Consider the following 19601-nt stretch of genomic DNA (forward strand, 5'->3'; position numbering starts at 1 on the left):
TTGCCTGGGAAATCCCATGGACAGAGCAGCCTGGCAGGTTACAGTCCATAGTGCCGCAAAGAGTCGGACACAACAGAGCGAGTGAGCACATAGGTAATGATTTCCATATATGTTATCTATATCTGGTTTATACTATATAATATATACCAGTTCAGTTCAGTCGCTCAGTCGTGTCCAACTCTGAAACCCCGTGGACTGCACAGCACGCCAGAGTTCCCCGTCCATCACTAACTCCCAGAGTTTGCTCAAATTCATGTCCATTGAGTCAGTGATGCCATCCAACCATCTCATCCTCTGTCGTCTCCTTCTCCTCCTATAACTTTATTATATATATATAATACATATGGAAAAGAAATAATTAGATTTATATCTAAAGAGATAGAAATACTTGTACCAACTACAAATGGATTTCCTTGGGTCCAGCCTCAACCTTTTGTTCCATGCAAAAGAAACACAAAACCAGTTCTAAAGGTCTTGCAAAACAAGTTAGTCATTACTGAAGTCTTCAAGAGACAGCAGAGGAAGTGGAATGATATCACACGAGACTTACCCAATTTCCTTTTATAGCTGTCCTTTAGTCTCCAAGAGGGATTGGTTCCTGGAGCCTTCAGACATGAAAATCCACGAACGCTCAAGTCCATATATAAAATGGTGTATCAATAGTATGTGAAATAGATGTGCATATAACCTTATGTACATGCTCCCTTATACTTTAAATCATCTCTAGATTATTTATAATACTTAATACAATGCAAAAGCTAAGAAAATAGTTGCGGATGCAAAGCAAATTCAAGTTTTGCTTTCTGAGACTTTCTTGAATTTTTTAATATTTGTTTATTTATTTGGCTGCACCGGGTCTTAGTTGTGGCATGTGGGATCTAGTTCCCTGACCAGGGATTGAACCTGGGCCCCCTGCCTTGGGAGCACAGAGTCTTAGCTACTGAACCACCAAGGAAGTCCCGGGGATTTTTAAAAATATTTTCAATTCATGGTTTATAGAATCTGTGGATACAGAACCTGCAGATATAGAGGGTTAACTTTACTTTCCTTTTCCTCTTTATGGCTGACCCAGTCTCTTTCCTCTCTTCCTCCTTCAAAATTTCACCTGCCTCTTCTCTGCCTCCTCCTCCCAACTTTTATACAGTTCATGGAGTTCATGGGACAAGAATACTGGAGTGGATTGCCATTTCCTCCTCCAGATAGTGGAGACAGTGGAGGACAGAGGAGCTTGGAGTGCTGCAGTCCATGGGGTCGCAAAGAGTCAGACCACACTTAGCAGCTAAAAAACAACAACGACACAACTTTTTTTTTTAACTGAAGTATAATTGCTTTACAGTATCGCATTGGTTTCTACCAAATATCAACAGGAATCAGCCATTGACAACCCAACTTTTATATCTTTTGCTCCTAAAGGTAGATTCGTGTCCTTTCTTATGTAAATCACCTTAGCCTCTCTTAGTTTTTCCAGTTTCTCTTGTCCCTCCAGTTTTACCCTATTCAATACAACAGAGGATTCAGGGCCAGAAATACAAAGTATGCCTCAGAATATGAGAAGAGACACTGAAAATCTTTTATTTTGACCCTCATATATGTGAGTAAGTGTGCCTATGTGCGTGTATATATGTTTGTGTTTTTGTGTGTGTATGTGTATACACCTATATACCTTTTTCAAAGAGATAAATAATGAAAAGGTAAATAGCATTCTCAAATATAAATGAAGGTACATCAAAGATCATATGAACTCATGGGACATCCCTGGTGCGCCAGCAGTTAAGACTTCGCCTTCCAATGCAGGGGGTGCAGATTCGATCCTTGGTCTGGGAGCTGAGATCCCACTTGCCCTGGGATGGCCAAAACATAAAAAACAGAAGCAATATTGTAACAAATTCAATAAAGACTTTTTCAAAGTCATGAAAAAGATTACATCAGCTCATTAATTGATGAGGGAATCTATGAAATGTTAAGACATGCTCAGAGGCAATTCAAAGAGCAGATACATATGTACACAAACATATTCCTATATAAATCAGTCACAAATTCTGAAATGATATGCTAACTGATGCAAAAGCTGGTTAATATTCTATAGGGCAATACTACAATGCAATGTTCAGAATTATATTTTCTATAACAGAAAACTACATATCTACCAGACAAAATGCATCTTTGTCTAGGGAAAGAACCATTTCCACTACTATCAAGTTTCTACCTGTTATCTTCCACGCCTACAGAGTTGTGAAATTGCTTGGCAATACAAAGTCCATAAAAGGTGAATCACAATGCCCCTTAGAATCAGATAATCCTTGATACTCAGCTCTCCATAGAAGGAAACTCAGTCACATTGTTACTGAGTCCAGGCTCGCTCTGCTTACCACACAACCAGCCAATAAATTTGAGAGATGAGGTGTTGGGGCAAGGAAAATGACTTTATCTGAAAGCTGGTTTATTGAGAAAATGGTACACTAATGTCTCAAAATAACTATCTTATCGGGGTCTAGATGCCAGGCTCTTTTATAGAAAAGAGATGTGGGGCGGGGTCTAAGGAAGCAAAGTAAAAAGCCCACTGCGTGTGTGTGTGTGCTCAGTCTAGGCTCCTCTGTCCATGGGATTTCCCAGGCAAGAATACCGGAGTGGGTTGCCATTTCCTCTTTCAGGGAATCTTCCCAACCCAGGGATCGAAGCAACCTCTCCTGCATTGCAGGCAGAGTCTTTTACCACTGAGCCATCAGGGAAGCCCTAAAAAGTCCATTAATCTTGCAGATATCTCCTGGAGGATGAGTTAATTTCTTCCTTCCTGTAGCCATCTGCAGGTGGACAGGGTCTTGAACAAAGAGATGTTAGTTTAATATTCAGGCAGTAGGACAGGATTCCCTGAGGCAGGCCATTATGTACAAGCAGGGAACAAAAGCAACAGGAAGCAAAGATTAAAGTAACAGATCCAACCTGGAGTCAGAATTGGCTCTTCCTTGCAATGTTATCTTTTGTCCATTAACAAATCTTGGACACGAGATGTATCTGGATACAGACATATATATATATATACCTAGAAAAAAAAAATCCAGAACTTAAACAGCAGTTATCTCTAGGTGTGTATTTTTATTAAAATTTCACTTTCTTTTTTGTCCTTTTCTCATCAAAATTGCATCATTTATGTTTACAAGAGATAAACTGTGGACTGCTGCAGAAACCAGGACTCGAGAAACCAAGAGCCACACTCAGAGAGTTGGAGCGCTCAGGCTTATTACGCCAGCGGGTCCAGAGGAGTTAACCCTCCAAGCTCTGAGCCCCGAACAAAGGGGCTACAGAGTTTTTATAGACAGACTGTAGTGGGCAACACTAGCTGCTAATAGGCTGATTTAAACCAAGGGATTTCGTGTGCTCAGGAACAGTGGTCACGATGGGCAGGGGTATGCCTGACCTGGACAGGCATGATTAAGCAGGTTTGCAGGGGCTGGGCGATTGCAAAGAGCAGGACAAGGGTGAGTGAGATAAACTCTAGTTCCTAGTATTGCCAGTCCCCACTTTCTGAGACTATGTGACCTGCACGACCTAGACTTTGCAAGGGGCAAGCTGAGTTACAGAAGCAGAAGGAGGAGGAAGTTATGTAAAATTTTAACTTTTTTCCTCTTCAGCATAGCATATAATGTGATGCTCAACATCACATTAATTGAATTCAACAAACTAAATATATATGTATTAATATGACTAAGGGCTTCCCTGGTGGCTCAGTGGTAAAGAATCCACCTATCATGCACGAGACACAGGTTCAATCCCTGGGTCAGGAAGATCCCCTGGAGAAGGAAAGGGCAACCCACTCCAGTATCCTTGCCTGGGAAATCCCATGGACAGAGGAGCCTGGTGGGCTACAGTCCATGGGGTCACACAGAGTCAAACACAAATGAGCGACTGAGCCTGCACCGTGAGTATATATATATGTCAATCCCAATCTCCATTGTTCTGTTTCCTCAGGTTCTAGTGCAGTTGCCTTTATTTCATACTCTTCCCTTGGAAAGATCATAAATGCAACTTCTTTTGAAGAAATGAATGAGGAAGTTTACCTGAACTCTCAGGTAGTAAGTGCTGCTATTGGACCTGAAAAGAACACATCTCTCTCCCAGCCTGTGATTCTAAGTTTTCAGCACAAGAAGGTGGGTCAAAGCTGCAATTTGTGCTTGCTTGGGTTTCATGGATGTTAGACCAAATAATTTGCATATACTCCCTGTCAGTGGTTCTGGACCTGCACTGTCCAGTGTCCTAACCAGGAGCGAACTAGAGTTATTGAGCATTTGAAGCATGTGAGTCTGAATTGAGATTTTTGAAGGGTTAACATTTCCAGATTTAGAATTAGTATTTCCAGACTTTGAAGATTTTGTAAGAAAAACAATGTGTTAAGCTTCTCAATAATTCTATAGTGATTACATATATTGATTTATATTGACACATTCAGTTCAGTTCGGTTCAGTCGCTCAGTCATGTCCAACTCTTTGCGACCCCATGAACCGCAGCACGCCAGGCCTCCCTGTCCATCACCAACTCCTAGAGTCCGCCCAAATTCATGTCCATTGAGTCGGTGATGCCATCCAGCCATCTCATCCTCTGTCGTCCCCTTCTCCTCCTGCCCTCAATCTTTCCCAGCATCAGGGTCTTTCCCAATGAGTCAGCTCTTCACATCAGATGGCCAAAGTATTGGAGTTTCAGCTTCAGCATCAGTCCTTCCAATGAACACCCAGGACTGATTTCCTTTAGGATGGACTGGTTGGATCCCCTCGCAGTCCAAGGGACTCTCAGGAGTCTTCTCCAACACCACAGTTCAAAAGCATCAATTCTTTGGTGCTCAGCTTTCTTCACAGTCCAACTCTCACATCCATACATGACCACTGGAAAAACCATAGACTTGACTAGACGGACCTTTGTTGACAAAGTAATGTCTCTGCTTTTTAATATGCTGTCTAGGTTGGTCATAACTTTCCTTCCAAGGAGTAAGCATCTTTTAATTTCATGGCTGCAATCACCATCTGCAGTGATTTTGGAGCCCAGAAAAATTAAGTCAGCCACTGTTTCCACTGTTTCCCCATCTATTTGCCATGAAGTGATGGGACCAGATGCCATGATCTTAGTTTTCTGAATGTTGAGCTCTAAGCCAACTTTTTCACTCTCCTCTTTCACTTTCATCAAGACGCTCTTTAGTTCTGACACATTAAATGATATTATTTTGAATATGCATACATGCATGCTAAGTCACTTCAGTCATGTCTGACTGTTTGTGCACTATGAACTATAGCCCGCCAGGCTCCTCTGTCAATGGGATTCTCCAGTCAAGAATTCTGGAGTGGGTTGCCATGCCCTCCTTCAGGGGATCTTCACAACCCATGGATCGAACCTGCGTCTCTTTTGTCTCCTGCATCGGCAGGCAGGTTCTTTACCACTAGTGACACCTGGGAAGCCCTATTTTAAAAACAGTGGGCTAAATAAAATAGGTTCCTAAAATTGGTTTGATCTGTTCCTTTTCCTTTTTTAATGTGGTAGTAGAAAATTTCAAATTATTAATATGTAAGTGATTTACATGATATTTCTCTCGGGCAATGTCATTCTAGTACATGGAATTATTTTAGTTGCAGGTACCTCCTACATCTGTGATGAGACATAGTATTTATTCTTGCAGAGACATGTGGAATTAATTACTAAGACTACATAATTCAATTAGAAGGAAAATTTTTATATAATCCATTGCCTTCTCGCATTCTCTGCCCAAACTCTTAAAGGCAGGAGGGTTAATAGCCAGACATAGCCAACTCTGTTTAGAAAGTAAGAGTTGAAAGAAATCCTGCCATTGTTTCACAGCATAGATGAACCTTTAGGGCATTATGGCTAAGTGAAGTCAGACAGAGAAAGACAAATACCGAATGATCTCATCTATACGTGGAATCTGAGAAAACCAAGCTCACAGAAACAAAGGACAGACTGGTGGTTGCCAGGGACGGAAGGTGGGGGCAACAGGTAGACCTGATCAAAGGTTACAAGCTTCCAGTTATAGGATGAATGAGTTCCAGAGATGTAATTGAGAGAATGATGACTCTAGTTTAACGATACTGTATTGTATATTTGAAAGTTGCTGACAGAATAGCTTTTAAAAGTTCTCACCACAAAATGCAAATTGTAATTATGTGAAGTGATGGATATCAACTAATCTTGTTGCAATAATCATTTTGCAATAAATACATATATCAATCATTACATTGTATACCTTAAACATACACAATGCTATATCCCAAATCTCAATCAAGCTAGAAAAATTAATATTTTTTAAATTTTAACAAAGCAAAAATGAAGTGAGGGAAGATGAAGAAACATAGATTTTCTCCATCTGATGCATGAAATCCAGGTATGAAATTTTTGATGTAGGGCATGGGACAGTAGGAGTGGAGTGAGATATCTAGGGAAGGTCCAGTGGATTATCAAAGGAGATATAGCACCCAAACAGGAGAGCACCCAACTCATCTCCTTGGCCCAATCAAATGATGCTCTGGACATCCTTGAGACCAAAAAAAAAAAAGGGAGAGAGAAATTGAAGGCTGACTTTTTTCTCTCTCCTGGTGATGCTTCTTCCCTACACTAGCCCTGTCATCGCATGAGCAATATTGTGTTGTAAGAGGTCAGGGCAGAATTAATGTAGAAATCAGGGAAATTTGATTAGGGAGTACTTGGAAGAAAACTTCAGGTGGGTCTTATACTCTTTTTCTATTTGACTCCCATGGTGGAGGACAAAGTCCTGAAACCAGTAACATCTTGTAAAATTCTGACTCCCAGAGAGAGAGAGGAGATTGTTTTCTGTTAGGTGGAATCCCAGTAGAACTGGGACTCTGAGGGCAGGTATACTGGTGGTCGTCCTCTTCACTTAAAATAGAAATCACCTGATCCTTCTTAACCCATGGTGTCACCAGCCAAGGCTGACACTCAGAGTTGTCCCTCCCAAGGAATGACATGATAAGCCTGTTCTATTTTCAGGTGAATCCCAGGAACAAGAAGATCTTCTGCGTCTACTGGAAAAGCACAAAGGAGGGCAACCGCTGGTCCAAGGACGGCTGTGCTCTGAAACAAGCGAACAAGACTCACACGATATGCAATTGCACTCACCTGTCCAGTTTCGCTGTTCTCATGGCCTTCCATGACCAGGTAGGACGTAACTGTTGAATTCCTCCAGCTAACCCCTTTTGAGGCCCTGCTAGGTGGCCCTAGTGGTAAAGAACCTGCCTGCCAATGCAGGAGATATAACAGATGTGGGCTCGATCCCTGGGTTGGGAAGATCCCCTAGAGGAGGAAATGGCAACCCACTCCAATTCTTGCCTGGAAAATCCTATGGACAGAGGAGCCTGGCAGGCTACAGTCCACGCGATCGCAAAGAGTCAGACACAACTGAGCAACTAACACTACTAGGTGGCCATAAGTGCTATAAAAAAAAGTTTAACAGACCACGTCTGGAGTGATAGGAGAAGCGTACTGCTTTAGATAGAGTGATCGGAGGAGAATGAGCTACTCAAGCTGAAATCTGAATATTAAGTCAGCAGTGTTACAATGTGGATGAATCTCAATAATATCACACTGGATGAAAGAAGTTAGACACAAAGGACCATATACTGTAGGATTCCACTTATATGAAATGTCTAGGATAGGCAAATCTGGCCTTCCCTGGTGGTCAGTGGTTAAGGATCTGGCTTATACAAGGGACACGGGTTTGATCCCTGGTCTGGGAGGATCCCACATGCTGAGGAGCCACTGAACTTGTGCACCACAACAAATGAGCTTGTGCTCTGGAGCCTACGAGTCACAACTACTGAACCCACATGCCACAAGGACTAAAACCGACTCACCCTAGAGCCTGTGCTCTGCAACAAGGGAAGCCAGCCCAATAAGAAGCCCTCACACAGCAACAAGAGAGTCGCCCTCACCGGCCACAACTAGAAAAAGCCCACAAGCAGCAATGAAGACCCAGCACAGTCAAATATAAAATTAAATTAAACAATAAATATTTACAATAGGCAAATCCATGAGACAGAGCAAACAAACCCAGTGTATTCTAGAAAGAATAGAATGGATGAGAGGGAAGTGGGAAAAGTCAGGTTTGGAGAGAAGGGAGCAGGGGAAAAGTGTCAGACCACACATACCATAGTCAGGAGTTTAGCTTTCATTCTAATTGCAATGGAGAGACAGTAGAGGATTTGCATCAGGGATGCTACAGATTTATGTTATTAGAAAGTATCTCTGGCCCCTGAGTCAAGAATGGTCAGTGGTGCAGCAGAAGTAGCCCAGCGAGAGATGATGGTGGTCAGGATTTGGATGGCAGCTGCAGAGTTGGTGGGGAAAGGTCAGACTGGACACATATGCTAAAGGTGGGTTCAGAGGACTTATTGATGACATAGGCTGGGGGACAGCACACAGGAAGTCCGCACCCCTCCCCTCATTGCAGAGATACAGGTGGTCTGCCTATTTTGGGATGCCACATTCCAAGGGGTGGGAGAATATAATCCCAGGGCAGGAAAGCGTGACTGTGGTCTCCTCTTTGCTGGGTCCCAGAAGGAGGATCCCGCACTGACTGTGATCACCTACGTGGGGCTGAGCTTCTCTCTGCTGTGCCTCCTCCTGGCGGCCCTCACCTTCCTGCTGTGCAAAGCCATCCAGAACACCAGCACTTCGCTCCACCTGCAGCTCTCGCTCTGCCTCTTCCTGGCCCACCTGCTCTTCCTCACAGCCATTGACAGAACTGAGAACAAGGTACTTATACTGTCCCAGAATGTGCCGACCTCGGGGGATGCTGAATTCAAGGGGCCATGCTGCCTCGGACCCCTCAATAAAATAGCCTTGGGTCCTAGAGGGAGGATGCGTGGTGAGGTGAGCAGTGCTGGCATGATCAACCACCTTTACTTTCAACGACCGTGATCTAATAGCAGGGCTTCTGAACTCAATGCCAGTATAAAGGAGAGGTCCTGGGGTCATGCTCCACCCTAACAGACCCTCCTGGTGACACCTTCCTCCTCCCCCAGGTGCTGTGCGCCATCATCGCAGGTGCCTTACACTATCTCTACCTGGCCTCCTTCACCTGGATGCTGCTGGAGGGCCTGCACCTCTTCCTCACTGCACGCAACCTCACGGTGGTCAACTACTCCAGTATCAACAAGTTCATGAAGTGGCTTATGTTTCCAGTGGGCTACGGAGTCCCGGCTGTGATCGTGGCCATTTCTGCAGCCTCCAGGCCTCATCTTTATGGAACACCTGATCGGTAAGTCTCACCCTGTGCCATGGACAGATTTGAGGGCAGTGTTAATGGCAATGATTCAGATAAACACAACAAATGCACTCTATTTTCCCTTTGAGTGTAAGGGCTCTAACTTCTTTCCCAGTGAGGCAGGGAAAGATGGTGTGGAAAGTTCTGGAAGGAGGAAATTTTGCAGTTAGGTCCCAGGTTTAACCTTTCCATAATTTGTGACCTCAAGTCCTCAAGTCTCACGCTCAGTTGCTAAGTCAGGTCCAACTCTGTGATCCCATGAACTATAGCCTGCCAGGCTGCTCTGTCCACGGGATTTCCCAAGCAACAATACTGGAGTGGGTTGGCATTTCCTCCTTCAGGGGATCTTCCTGACCCAGGGATCAAACCCATGGCTCCTGCCACATATCCTGCATTGCAGGTGGATTCTTTATCACTGGGCCACCTGGAAAGCCCCCTCAGTCTCAATACCCTCATTAGTAAAATGGAGATAATAGTCATCTCCATGGTTCCCACCCTCGAAATACTGGTATGAAAATTCAACCGGTCTGTGCTTGTAAACTGTTTCATGTAGCAGTAATACATGGAAGCAAACGATCAAAGCCTGCATTGTCACCAGCTGACATTTTCAAGAAACACTGGAAAAGTTTTCTGTTAGAAAAAGATGTCATTTCATGTCCATTTCATGTGCTTTCTTTGATCTCCCTTCATGTCCCTTTTCCCATTGTTCCCAGATGCTGGCTCCACCTGGACCAGAAATTCATCTGGGCTTTCGTTGGACCTGTGTGTGCCATTTTCTGTGTGAGTGAATACGTGGCTCCAGTGTTCCTGACCTAAGCAGAAGCGCCAGACATGCTGGGTGCAGGATAGCACAAGGGACACACATTTTCTCAGTTATATGGTTTGATTTTTCCATCTGCTACCAATTCAAATCCATGTGCAGGGAGGTGGGGGTTGTATGCAATTTACAGCAGACATGGTACATTTTGTTTAATGGCTTTTCAATTTTTTTTCAGTATAGCTGCTTTACAATGTTTTGTTAACTTCTACTGCACAGCAAAATGAATCAGCCATACATATATATATATGTCCCTTCCATTTTGGGTTTCCCTCCCAGTTAGAAGACCACGTTGTGCTCTACAGTATGTTACCATAAATTGAATAGACACGGTACATTTTAACTTGCATTCTCCATGGTCTGTGTCACTCTTGCAGGTGAATTTTGTATTTTTTCTCATGGTTTTTTGGATTTTGAAAAGAAAACTTTCCTCTCTCAACAGTGAAGTGTCAACCATCCGGAACATAAAGTAAGTTATGGTATTTTCTAAATAAAATGGTATTTCCTAACCCCCTTTTCTTCTACTCACTTCTTACTGGTCCCTCCTACATATCCACGGAGACATATATGCACAGTCAGCCTCTAGGAACTAGCAAGGTCACTGCTGTCTTCCACTACCACAATGAGAAGCTATATTCAATTGCTGGGACTCAAAAAAAGAAAGTGAGATAGAAGTTTATTTCATTCTCATGCCACAGAACAGAGGTCCACAGAGTGATCCAGGACTCACGCTCTTTCTATGTTGTTGCCCCACTAGCCCCTAGGATGTTGTATCCCATCCATGGGAAGAAAGTGACATGGAATTTGCAAGTTCCATATTTATTCACATCCCATTGGTTAGACTTTGGCCATGTGGTGACGCCTAGCTGCAAAGGAGGCTGGGAAATGTAGTTTCTAACTGGGCAGGCATGTGTCCTTGATGAATCTCAGAAAGGAAAGAGATCTAACACTAAAAGGAAGAAGAGGAGGGACTTCCCTGCTGCAAAATACAAGAGGCAATAGTTCAGGAAGGATTTAGGTTAAAATATATTTTGTATAATACTGTTTCAAAAAATTGGGAGTATTTTTTTTTTATTTTGCAGCATCCATCTTTTTTTTAATTTGTTTTTAAGTGGAGACACTTGCTCTATAGTGTTGTGTTGCTTTCTGCTATACAACAGTGTGGATCAACCATGAGTACACATGTATGCCCTCCCTCTTGAACCTCCCTCAGTCCCCCCCATCCCACCCCTCTAGGTCATCACATTGAGCTGCTCTCCCTGTGCTAAACAACAACTTCCCATTAACTATCTTACACGTGGTAAGGTATATGTTTCAATGCTACTCTCCCATTTGTCCCACCCTCTCCTTCCCCTGCTGTGTCCACAAATCTGTTCTCTACTCCTGCCCAGCAAAGGTTCATCAGCACCATTTTTCTAGATTCCATATATATGCGTTAATATACGATATTTGTTTTTCTCTTTCTGACTTACTTCACTCTGTATAACAGGCTCCAGGTTCATCCACTTCAGTTCAGCTGACTCTCATTTGTTCCTTTTTCTTGCTGAGTAATATTTCATTGTACCTTTGTTACGTATGTTCCACAAATTCTTTATCTATTCATCTGTCAACGGACATCTAGGTTGCTTCCATGTCCTGGCTATTGTAAATACTGTGCACCATCCGTCTTAATTGTAGTTTGCTAAGGTTTTCATTGTAATCACAAAAATAGCACATTTGTTACTTTTTTTATTTTTTGTCAAAAGTTTTCAAAATATATAAAGTTAAAAGTGACAGCCACTTGCTTCCAATTTTCCTACTACATTACCAACCAGGAAATCCAGAGGTAAGAAACTGTATGATATGATGTGTCTGATATTTTCCCAGGCCTTTTTCTGTGCATTTTCTATAGAACAGGCAGGCATACATACAATAGCATCACACTACACAAACTGTTCCTCAACTAGCTTTTCTCAGTTACATATTATATTTTAAACTTAGAGATATATAGATATATAAATAAGGTGACCTTACATCTCAGTTTTCCTGGGATGGTCCCAGTTTATGTTTTGTTGATGCATTATGTTTATTAATATCATCCCTTTTTTATTGAAGCATAGTTAATTTAAAATGTTCTGTTATTTTCATGTGTACCACAAAGTGATTTGGTTACACACACACATATATATATTCTTTTACAGATTCTTTTCTATTATAGATTATTACAAGATAATGAATATGGTTCCCCTGAATTGCACCCCTTTTGATCTCAAAAGCCTTCCTGCTTGAATAACAAATTATAAGACCTCCCCCATCTGTAAGTGATATAGACAGAATGAAACAAAGAACTTTATAGTTTTAGAATGTTCTACATATGTATGGTACTAATTTTGGGCTTCTCAGTTGGTGCTAGTGGTAAAGAACCCACCTGCCAATGCAGGAGACACAGGTAATAGGGATTCGATCCCTGTGTTAGGAAGATCCCTGGAATAGGAAATGGTAACCCACTCCAGTATTCTTGCCTAGAGAATCCCATGGACAGAAGAACCTGATGGGCTCTGGTCCATGGGGTCACAAAGAGTCGGACATGACTGAAACAACTTTGAATGCACAATTTTGTTCCACATACTGTCCTAAATATTTCCCATATGTTAAGTCTCAATATTTGCAGCAACCCTATGAAATAGGACTATTACAATTATTAGGGAACTGAGTTGCAGGAAAGGAGGAAAATTCCCTGGCAGTGCAGGGGTTAGGACTCATCGCTTTCACTGCTATGGCCCAGCTTTGACCCCTGGTCAGGGAACTAAGATCTCCCAAGCTGCATGATATGGCCAAAAAAAGGTGGGAGGGGTGGAAAGAAAGCCAGAAAGTAACTTGCCCAAGGTCACCAAGTTAGTTAGTGCTGGCTTGGATTTAAAACACAGGCATTCTCAAAAAAAAAAAACAAAAAAACACAGGCATTCTAGCTCCAGAGTACTCACCATTAACAACTGTGCTGTAGGAATGGTCACAATCATTATCAGGTTTCTTTACATTATCAATTATTACTACCCAGGATGCTGACAGTCAAAGCCACCGCTCAGTTCTTCATCTTGGGATGCGCGTGGTTTCTGGGAATCCTGCAGGAGGGACCAGCTGCCCATGTCATGGCCTACCTCTTCACCATCATCAACAGCCTGCAGGGTTTCTTCATCTTCTTGGTGTACTGCCTCCTCAGCCAGCAGGTAAACAGTGGCCTCTTTCTTTTTATGTATATAAATTAGTTCTGTCTATTCATTTTCTTAAGTCTGTTCATTTTTGGCTGCACTGGGTCTTCACTGCCTTGTGTGTGTGTGTGCGCGGGCTTTCTCTAGTTGCAGAGAGCTGGGCCTACTCCACATTGGAGGAGTTTCTCCCCACGGAGGCATCCCTTGTTGTGGAGCACCGGCTCCAGGGTGTTCGGTCTTCAGTAGTTGCAGCACATGGGCTCAGTCGGTCTGTGGCATGTGGAATCTTCCCAAACCAGGGATTGAACTGATGTCCCCTGTATTGGCAGGTGGATTCCCATCCACTGTACCACCAGGAAAGTCCAGCAGATGCTGTTGATGGCCCTCTCATAGCCCTTTGGCCTTCTATTCTACATGCCCATGGTTGTTTATTATAAACACCTATGACTCTGTGCCAGTGGGCTTCTTACTGCCCACAAGACATGCCTGGTTCATGCACAGGGCAAGCTGGTATTTTCAGAGAATAGTGACCCTTGAAAGCAGCCTCAACCAGTGACTGATGGGTGCTAGTAGACGGATGCCCCAGCTCCCTTGTCTCTGAGGTGAATAACCATGAAGCATGTCCTATGCTCTCTCCAGAAGCCCCCAGTGACACTGAACCCCACCTGTCCACAGTGGAAACACAGAATGAAGGATTATACCTCTTTTATTAGCTAGCTTTCTTTCCCTGTCTCACTTTTGCAAGGATCTACTGGTGTTTCTTGGGCGTACCTGTGTGCTCAGTTGTTCAGTTGTATCTGACTCTTTGCAACCCCATGGACAGTAGCCTACCAAGTTCCTCTGTCCATGGGATTATCCCAGCAAGAATACTGGAGTGGGTTGCTATTTACTCCTCCAGAAGATCTCCCAACCCAGGTATCAAACCTGCATTGACAGTTGGATTCTTTACCACTTAGCCACCGGGGAAGCTCCTCTGGGTGTTCGTGTTCATGTTCATGTTCAGTCGTTCAGTTGTGTCTGACTTTTTGGGACCCTATGGACTGTAGCCTACTAGGCTCTTCTGTCCATAGGATTTTCCAGGCAAGAATACTAGAGCAGGTTGCCACTTCCTACTCCAGGGGATCTTCCCAATCCAGGAATCAAACCCGTGACTCTTGTGTCTCCTGCATCAGTAGGTAGATTCTTTGCCACTAGCGCCATCTGGGAAGCCCTGAGAGCTAGACTGAGGAATTTTCTTCCTCAATTTTCTTCTATCTTATTCCTTTGCATATGCATATTTTGTTAATTTTCTACGACAAATGTGTATTCTGTAATATGAAAAAAATTGTTGTGGTAAATTATACATAACAAAATTTGTCATTTTAACCTTGTTAGTTGTACAGATCAGTAGCATTAGGTACATTCACATTGTCATGCAACCTTCACCACCATCCATTCTAGAACTTCTTGATCACTCCAAACTGAAACCCCGTATCCCTTAAACAAAAATGCTGTATTCCCCCCTGCCAAGCTCCTGGTAACCACTACTCTACTTTCTGTCCCAGTTAATTTGACTATTACAGGTTCTCAACATGTGGAATCATACAATAGTTGTTCTTTGGTGTCTAGCTTATATATTTCCTGGTGGCTCAAATGGTAAAGAATCTGCCTTCAGTGCAGAAGACCCGGGTTCAACCCGTGAGTTGGAAAGATCCCTGGAGAAGGAAATGGCTACCTATTCCGGTATTCTTGCCTGGAAAATCCCATGGACAGAGGAGACTGGCGAGCTACAGTCCATGGGGTCTCAAAGAGTCAGACACAACTGAGTGACTAACTGTTTTTGTTTTTTTTTTTTCTAACCATTTTTTTTAACACATATATTTCACTCAGTGTAATGTCTCCAAGGCTTATCCATGTTGTGGCCTGTTTCAGAATTTTATTCCTTTTTAAGGCTAAATTACATTCCATTGTACGCATATACCACATTTTGTAGGAAAAGGTTTCTCGTAATATTCCCATCCTCTTCCTAACTCATTGACTTTTCTCTTCTCCAACATTAACAAAAATAATCCTGGTATTTTCTTTGATGTTCCAGGTCCAAAAGTGGTTTGGCGAGATCATCAAATCTAAATCTGAGTCTGAGATTTACACACTTTCCAGCAGGTTTGGTCCTGACTCAAAACCCAGTGAGGTAAGACTTGTGACTTATTCTAATGTGTCACGTCTTGACACCCCAAACTTCCTCTCCTTGTCTTAGAACAAGCTCCCTTTCACGCCTAGTGTGGGGAGTTCTTTTCCTGATAACTTGGTTTGCATTCCTCATTCCCATCATATTGTTTCTCACTGTTTCCTTCTTGCTCACTAATAGTGAGTAAACTGGCTGTTGTATTAATATATACTCTTATCATTCGAAGTATGGGATAGTTAGGGAATTTCAGATTGACATGTACACACAGCTATATGTAAAATGCATAACTAATAAGGATCTACTTATTATACCACAGGGAACTCTGATGGATGTTATGTAATAACCTAAATGGGAAAATGATTTGAAGAAGAATAGATACATTCATATATATCTGAATCACTTTGCTGTACGCCTAAAATTAACACAACATTGCCAAGCAACTATGGGAGTGGTGGTGGTTCAGTCTTGTCCGACTCTTTGTGACCCCTTGAACTCTAGCCTGCCAGGCTCTCCTGTCCATGGGATTTCCCAGGCAAGGATACTGGACTGGGTTGCCCTTTCCTTCTCCAGGTGATCTTCCCAACCCAAGGATTGAACCCACGTCTCCTGCTTGGCAGGTGAATTCTTTACCACTGAGCTACCTGGGAAGCCCCAATATAAAATTAAAAGCTTTTTTAAAAATAAATAAAATAGTTAACTAATAGGAACCTGCTGTATAGCACGAGGAACTCTACTCAATACTCTGTGATGATTTATGGGAATAGAATCTAAAACAGTGGTTACAGGGACCTCCCTGGCAGTCCAGTGGTTAAGACTCCGTGTTTCCAATGCAGGGGCCACAGATTCGATCCCTGGTCGAATCTGCATGACGCGTGGTATGGCCAAATTTTTTTTTAAGTGGATATATGTATAACTGATGCATTTTGCTGACCAGGAGAAATAAACACAAGATTGTAAATGAACTATAGGCCAATAAAAATTATTTTTTTTTAAAGTACAGGTAAAACATATCACCAGCACCACTACCATCTAAAGTAGAATCCTTAGGGGGAGACTTACAATCACAGACATAGCAGAGTGGTCATCGTCCCCCAAAATATGGCTGTTTCAGAAAGAGGTGGACTTGAGCCCCATGGAGGTAGTGGATACTACAGAAGGGGATCCAGAAGAGGAAGCCCACCCCAGATGTTCTACATAATTATAGAGGAGGAGTGCATGTAATAATGGGACCTTCCTGGGAGAGGAAATGGTCCTGTTAGAAAGAGAACCTCTCTAGAACTTGGTTGTTGGTTTTGTCTGTTCTTCCATTGAGCTAACTCAAGATTGATGGCACCAAGAAATGCACTCCCAGTACTACCTGAGACTTCTCTCCACAGTTGTCCCCTAATTGATCTTTTATAGAAATGAGAGGACATACTTGTAAGAAGGTATGTCACTAGACGGGCTCCAAAGAGTCTAATCCATAAAAATTCTCCCAATCTCATTTGGCTTTATGTCTTCCATGTGTATGCCTACCACATCTGCTAACCAAAAAGCCTTAGAATATGTTACTTTTAAGCTAAACAAAATTGAGAAATTTCTGAAACACTCGTTCTACATTTCTTGAGAAAATGTGGAATTTTCTTTAGCAGTGGAAATATCGAGGTCACTGAAGAAAACAGTGATCTCCAAATTCCTTCTTGGAGGAAGGGAAGGGGAATTCATTCTAAATCTTTCCAAAAGGACCAAGAATAAAATGGAACCAGGAAAAAGTGTTAGGGCTGGCATGTCAACTGATCAGAAAATTTCTTTTTGGAAAAATGTTTTATAAATATTACGCTTACAGAGAATAGAGCCAATCAAGTCATAAGAAAAAATATTAAGCTTAATATTCTCAATAAGAGTAAAACTGTTATAGGTGCTAACCACTGGCTGTGACCTTTGAAATGTTTCCCAGATAACCCAAAAGAATTCCCAAAGCTGCCAGCACTCCAGCTACTAGTTTCCCACAATGAATAAGGAAACCTTATTATTGTTATTATTATTGCTTAACACTATGGAAATTGAATAAGTGTATCTTTATAAAGGAAAGAATACATGATATATTTATATATTATATATTTATGATATATTTTATATGTAGCTACATTTAAGAAATACAATTGCTTTAAGTAGAAGAATTTCTGAAGTTTTTCCTTTTTTTATGCACAGAGTATCAGTAAAAAGCTAACAAAACCCTTTGTCCTTTATGGACAAACTTGATCTTGGGTTAACGTTCTAGTTCTGCTCCCCACAAACTTGATAACATTGGAAGGTCGGTTGTATAACCAGGGAATACTGCTTATGGGAAAAGTCTTGCTTGAGGACAAGAAATTCTTCGAATGAACAATAAATACCAGGAAGGAAGGCATAGCTTTGGACTTCCTGTAATAACTGAGTCAGGAACTCCTATCCTCGTGGGCAGCTGTAGGGAAATATTTGTTCCGCTGTGGAGCCTGAAGCTTCTAAACCAAGCTACAACTTGTAGGGGACAAAGAGAATATTTATTGAGTTCTATAATATGTCCAACATTATGGTAAGCAGGGAACATACAAAATGCAACAATACCAACACTGTAGCTGCCTTCAAGGAACTTAGAGTCTAGCCTTTCTTTATGAACCAAAAAACCAACATCCCAGGGGCTGAAATTCTAGAGTGGGATACTATATCCACACTTTTTTCCAAAAAAGAATTCTTCATCCTGTAGAAGGGGAATTTGGGGGAGAATGAATACATGTATAGGTGTGGCTGAGTCTCTTCACTGTTCTCTGGAAACTATCACAACATCGGCTATACCCCAATACAAAATGAAAAGTTAAAATAAAAAAAAAAAAAAAAAACAGTAAGTGAATCTGGGTAAAAGATTTAAAAAAAGAATTATTCATCCTGGATTTTTGAGAAGTCCTCCCTCTATAAGCTAAAGTCCTCCCACTATCATCTAAAGAAGCCCAAAATGCTAGGATTTCAAGCCATCCTTACCTGCTGAATGGAGCTTTCTGGCTTTAACTCACTCCAACTCTTCCTGTTGTCTGTTTTGTTGTTCATTTCTTTGTTTTTTTTATCCTGACATCTAGCTTTAATCTAAACATCTTTGGGGTGGGATGTTTTCTAGGTCAAGTGAAAAGAAAATACTAAAACTAGAACATTCAGCTCTACATGTCATGCATGAGGATCTGGTTGGCATCATGAAGAATGAAGGTGCAGACAAGGAGAATCATTATACATGTCATTCCTGGAGAGGAAAAGTTTAACCTTTACTTCCTGAAGTGTTTGTTTGTTCTGTATAATGGGGTCTCAATAAATGTGCATTCAATTGGATTTCTCTTCACTATTATGTTTTCAATCAATGCTTATTCCTGGATACCCAAATCATGACCATTGCAAATACTCCACAGACTTTTTGTGAATGAGGGAGCCCTTGTCAAGGCCTTATTCTCAATTTTTTTCTCTCATCCTAAACATGCTTTTTAAACTCAAACCATCAGCTTCTTCCAAGCCATCACTTTTACCTCCTTCCTTATCCAGGCTAAATCTCATGATCACCCAAGTCAAATGATTCTCCCTCATACTTTCAACACCTTTGCTTCCTCATTCTGATTCCATACTTAGTTTTGTTGTTCAGTTCCCCAAGTCGTGTCTGACTCTTTGCAACCCCATGACTGCAGCACTCCAGGCTCCTCCGTCCTCCACTGTCTCCTGGAATTTGCTCAAATTCATGTCCATTGAGTTGGTGATGCTACTGAACCATCTCATTCTCTGTCACCCCCTTCTCCATCTGCCTTTGATCTTTCCCAGCACCAGGGTCTTTTCCAATGAGTCAGCTCTTCACATCAAGTGGCCAAAGTATTGGAGCTTCAGCATCAGTCCTTCCAATTAATATCCAGGGTTGATTTCTTTTAGGATTGACTGGTTTGATCTCCATGTAGTCAAAGAGACTCTCAAGAGTCTTCTCTAGCACCATAGTTTGAAAGTATCAGTTTTTCAGTTCTCAGCTTTCTTTATGGTCCAACCCTCACATCCATACATGACTACTGGAAAAACCATAGCTTTGACTATATGGACCTTTGTCGGTAAAGTGATGTCTCTGCTTTTTAGTACACTGTCTAAAGAATGTTCAAACTACCAGACAATTGC

At 42.0% G+C, this 19601-nt stretch overlaps 1 protein-coding gene across 4 annotated transcripts in view; it reads left to right on the forward strand.

Annotated features, from left to right (window-relative positions):
• ADGRE3 (adhesion G protein-coupled receptor E3) overlaps window positions 1-18785 on the forward strand; it is a 55533-nt gene extending 36748 nt beyond the window's left edge. For all 4 annotated transcript variants that reach the window (XM_061150073.1, XM_061150074.1, XM_061150076.1 and 1 more), the window contains 9 exons: window positions 3967-4145; window positions 7003-7170; window positions 8569-8766; window positions 9036-9271; window positions 9991-10057; window positions 10472-10563; window positions 13132-13300; window positions 15357-15452; window positions 18580-18785. In XM_061150073.1, the coding sequence (XP_061006056.1) occupies window positions 3967-4145; window positions 7003-7170; window positions 8569-8766; window positions 9036-9271; window positions 9991-10057; window positions 10472-10563; window positions 13132-13300; window positions 15357-15452; window positions 18580-18588 (1214 nt within the window). In that variant the 3' untranslated portion in view covers window positions 18589-18785. The remainder of the gene's footprint in view (window positions 1-3966; window positions 4146-7002; window positions 7171-8568; window positions 8767-9035; window positions 9272-9990; window positions 10058-10471; window positions 10564-13131; window positions 13301-15356; window positions 15453-18579) is intronic.
• Window positions 18786-19601: the final 816 nt, after the last annotated feature.

Source organism: Dama dama, chromosome 9, assembly GCF_033118175.1.
Source record: "Dama dama isolate Ldn47 chromosome 9, ASM3311817v1, whole genome shotgun sequence".
Classification (NCBI taxonomy): Eukaryota; Metazoa; Chordata; class Mammalia; order Artiodactyla; family Cervidae; genus Dama; species Dama dama.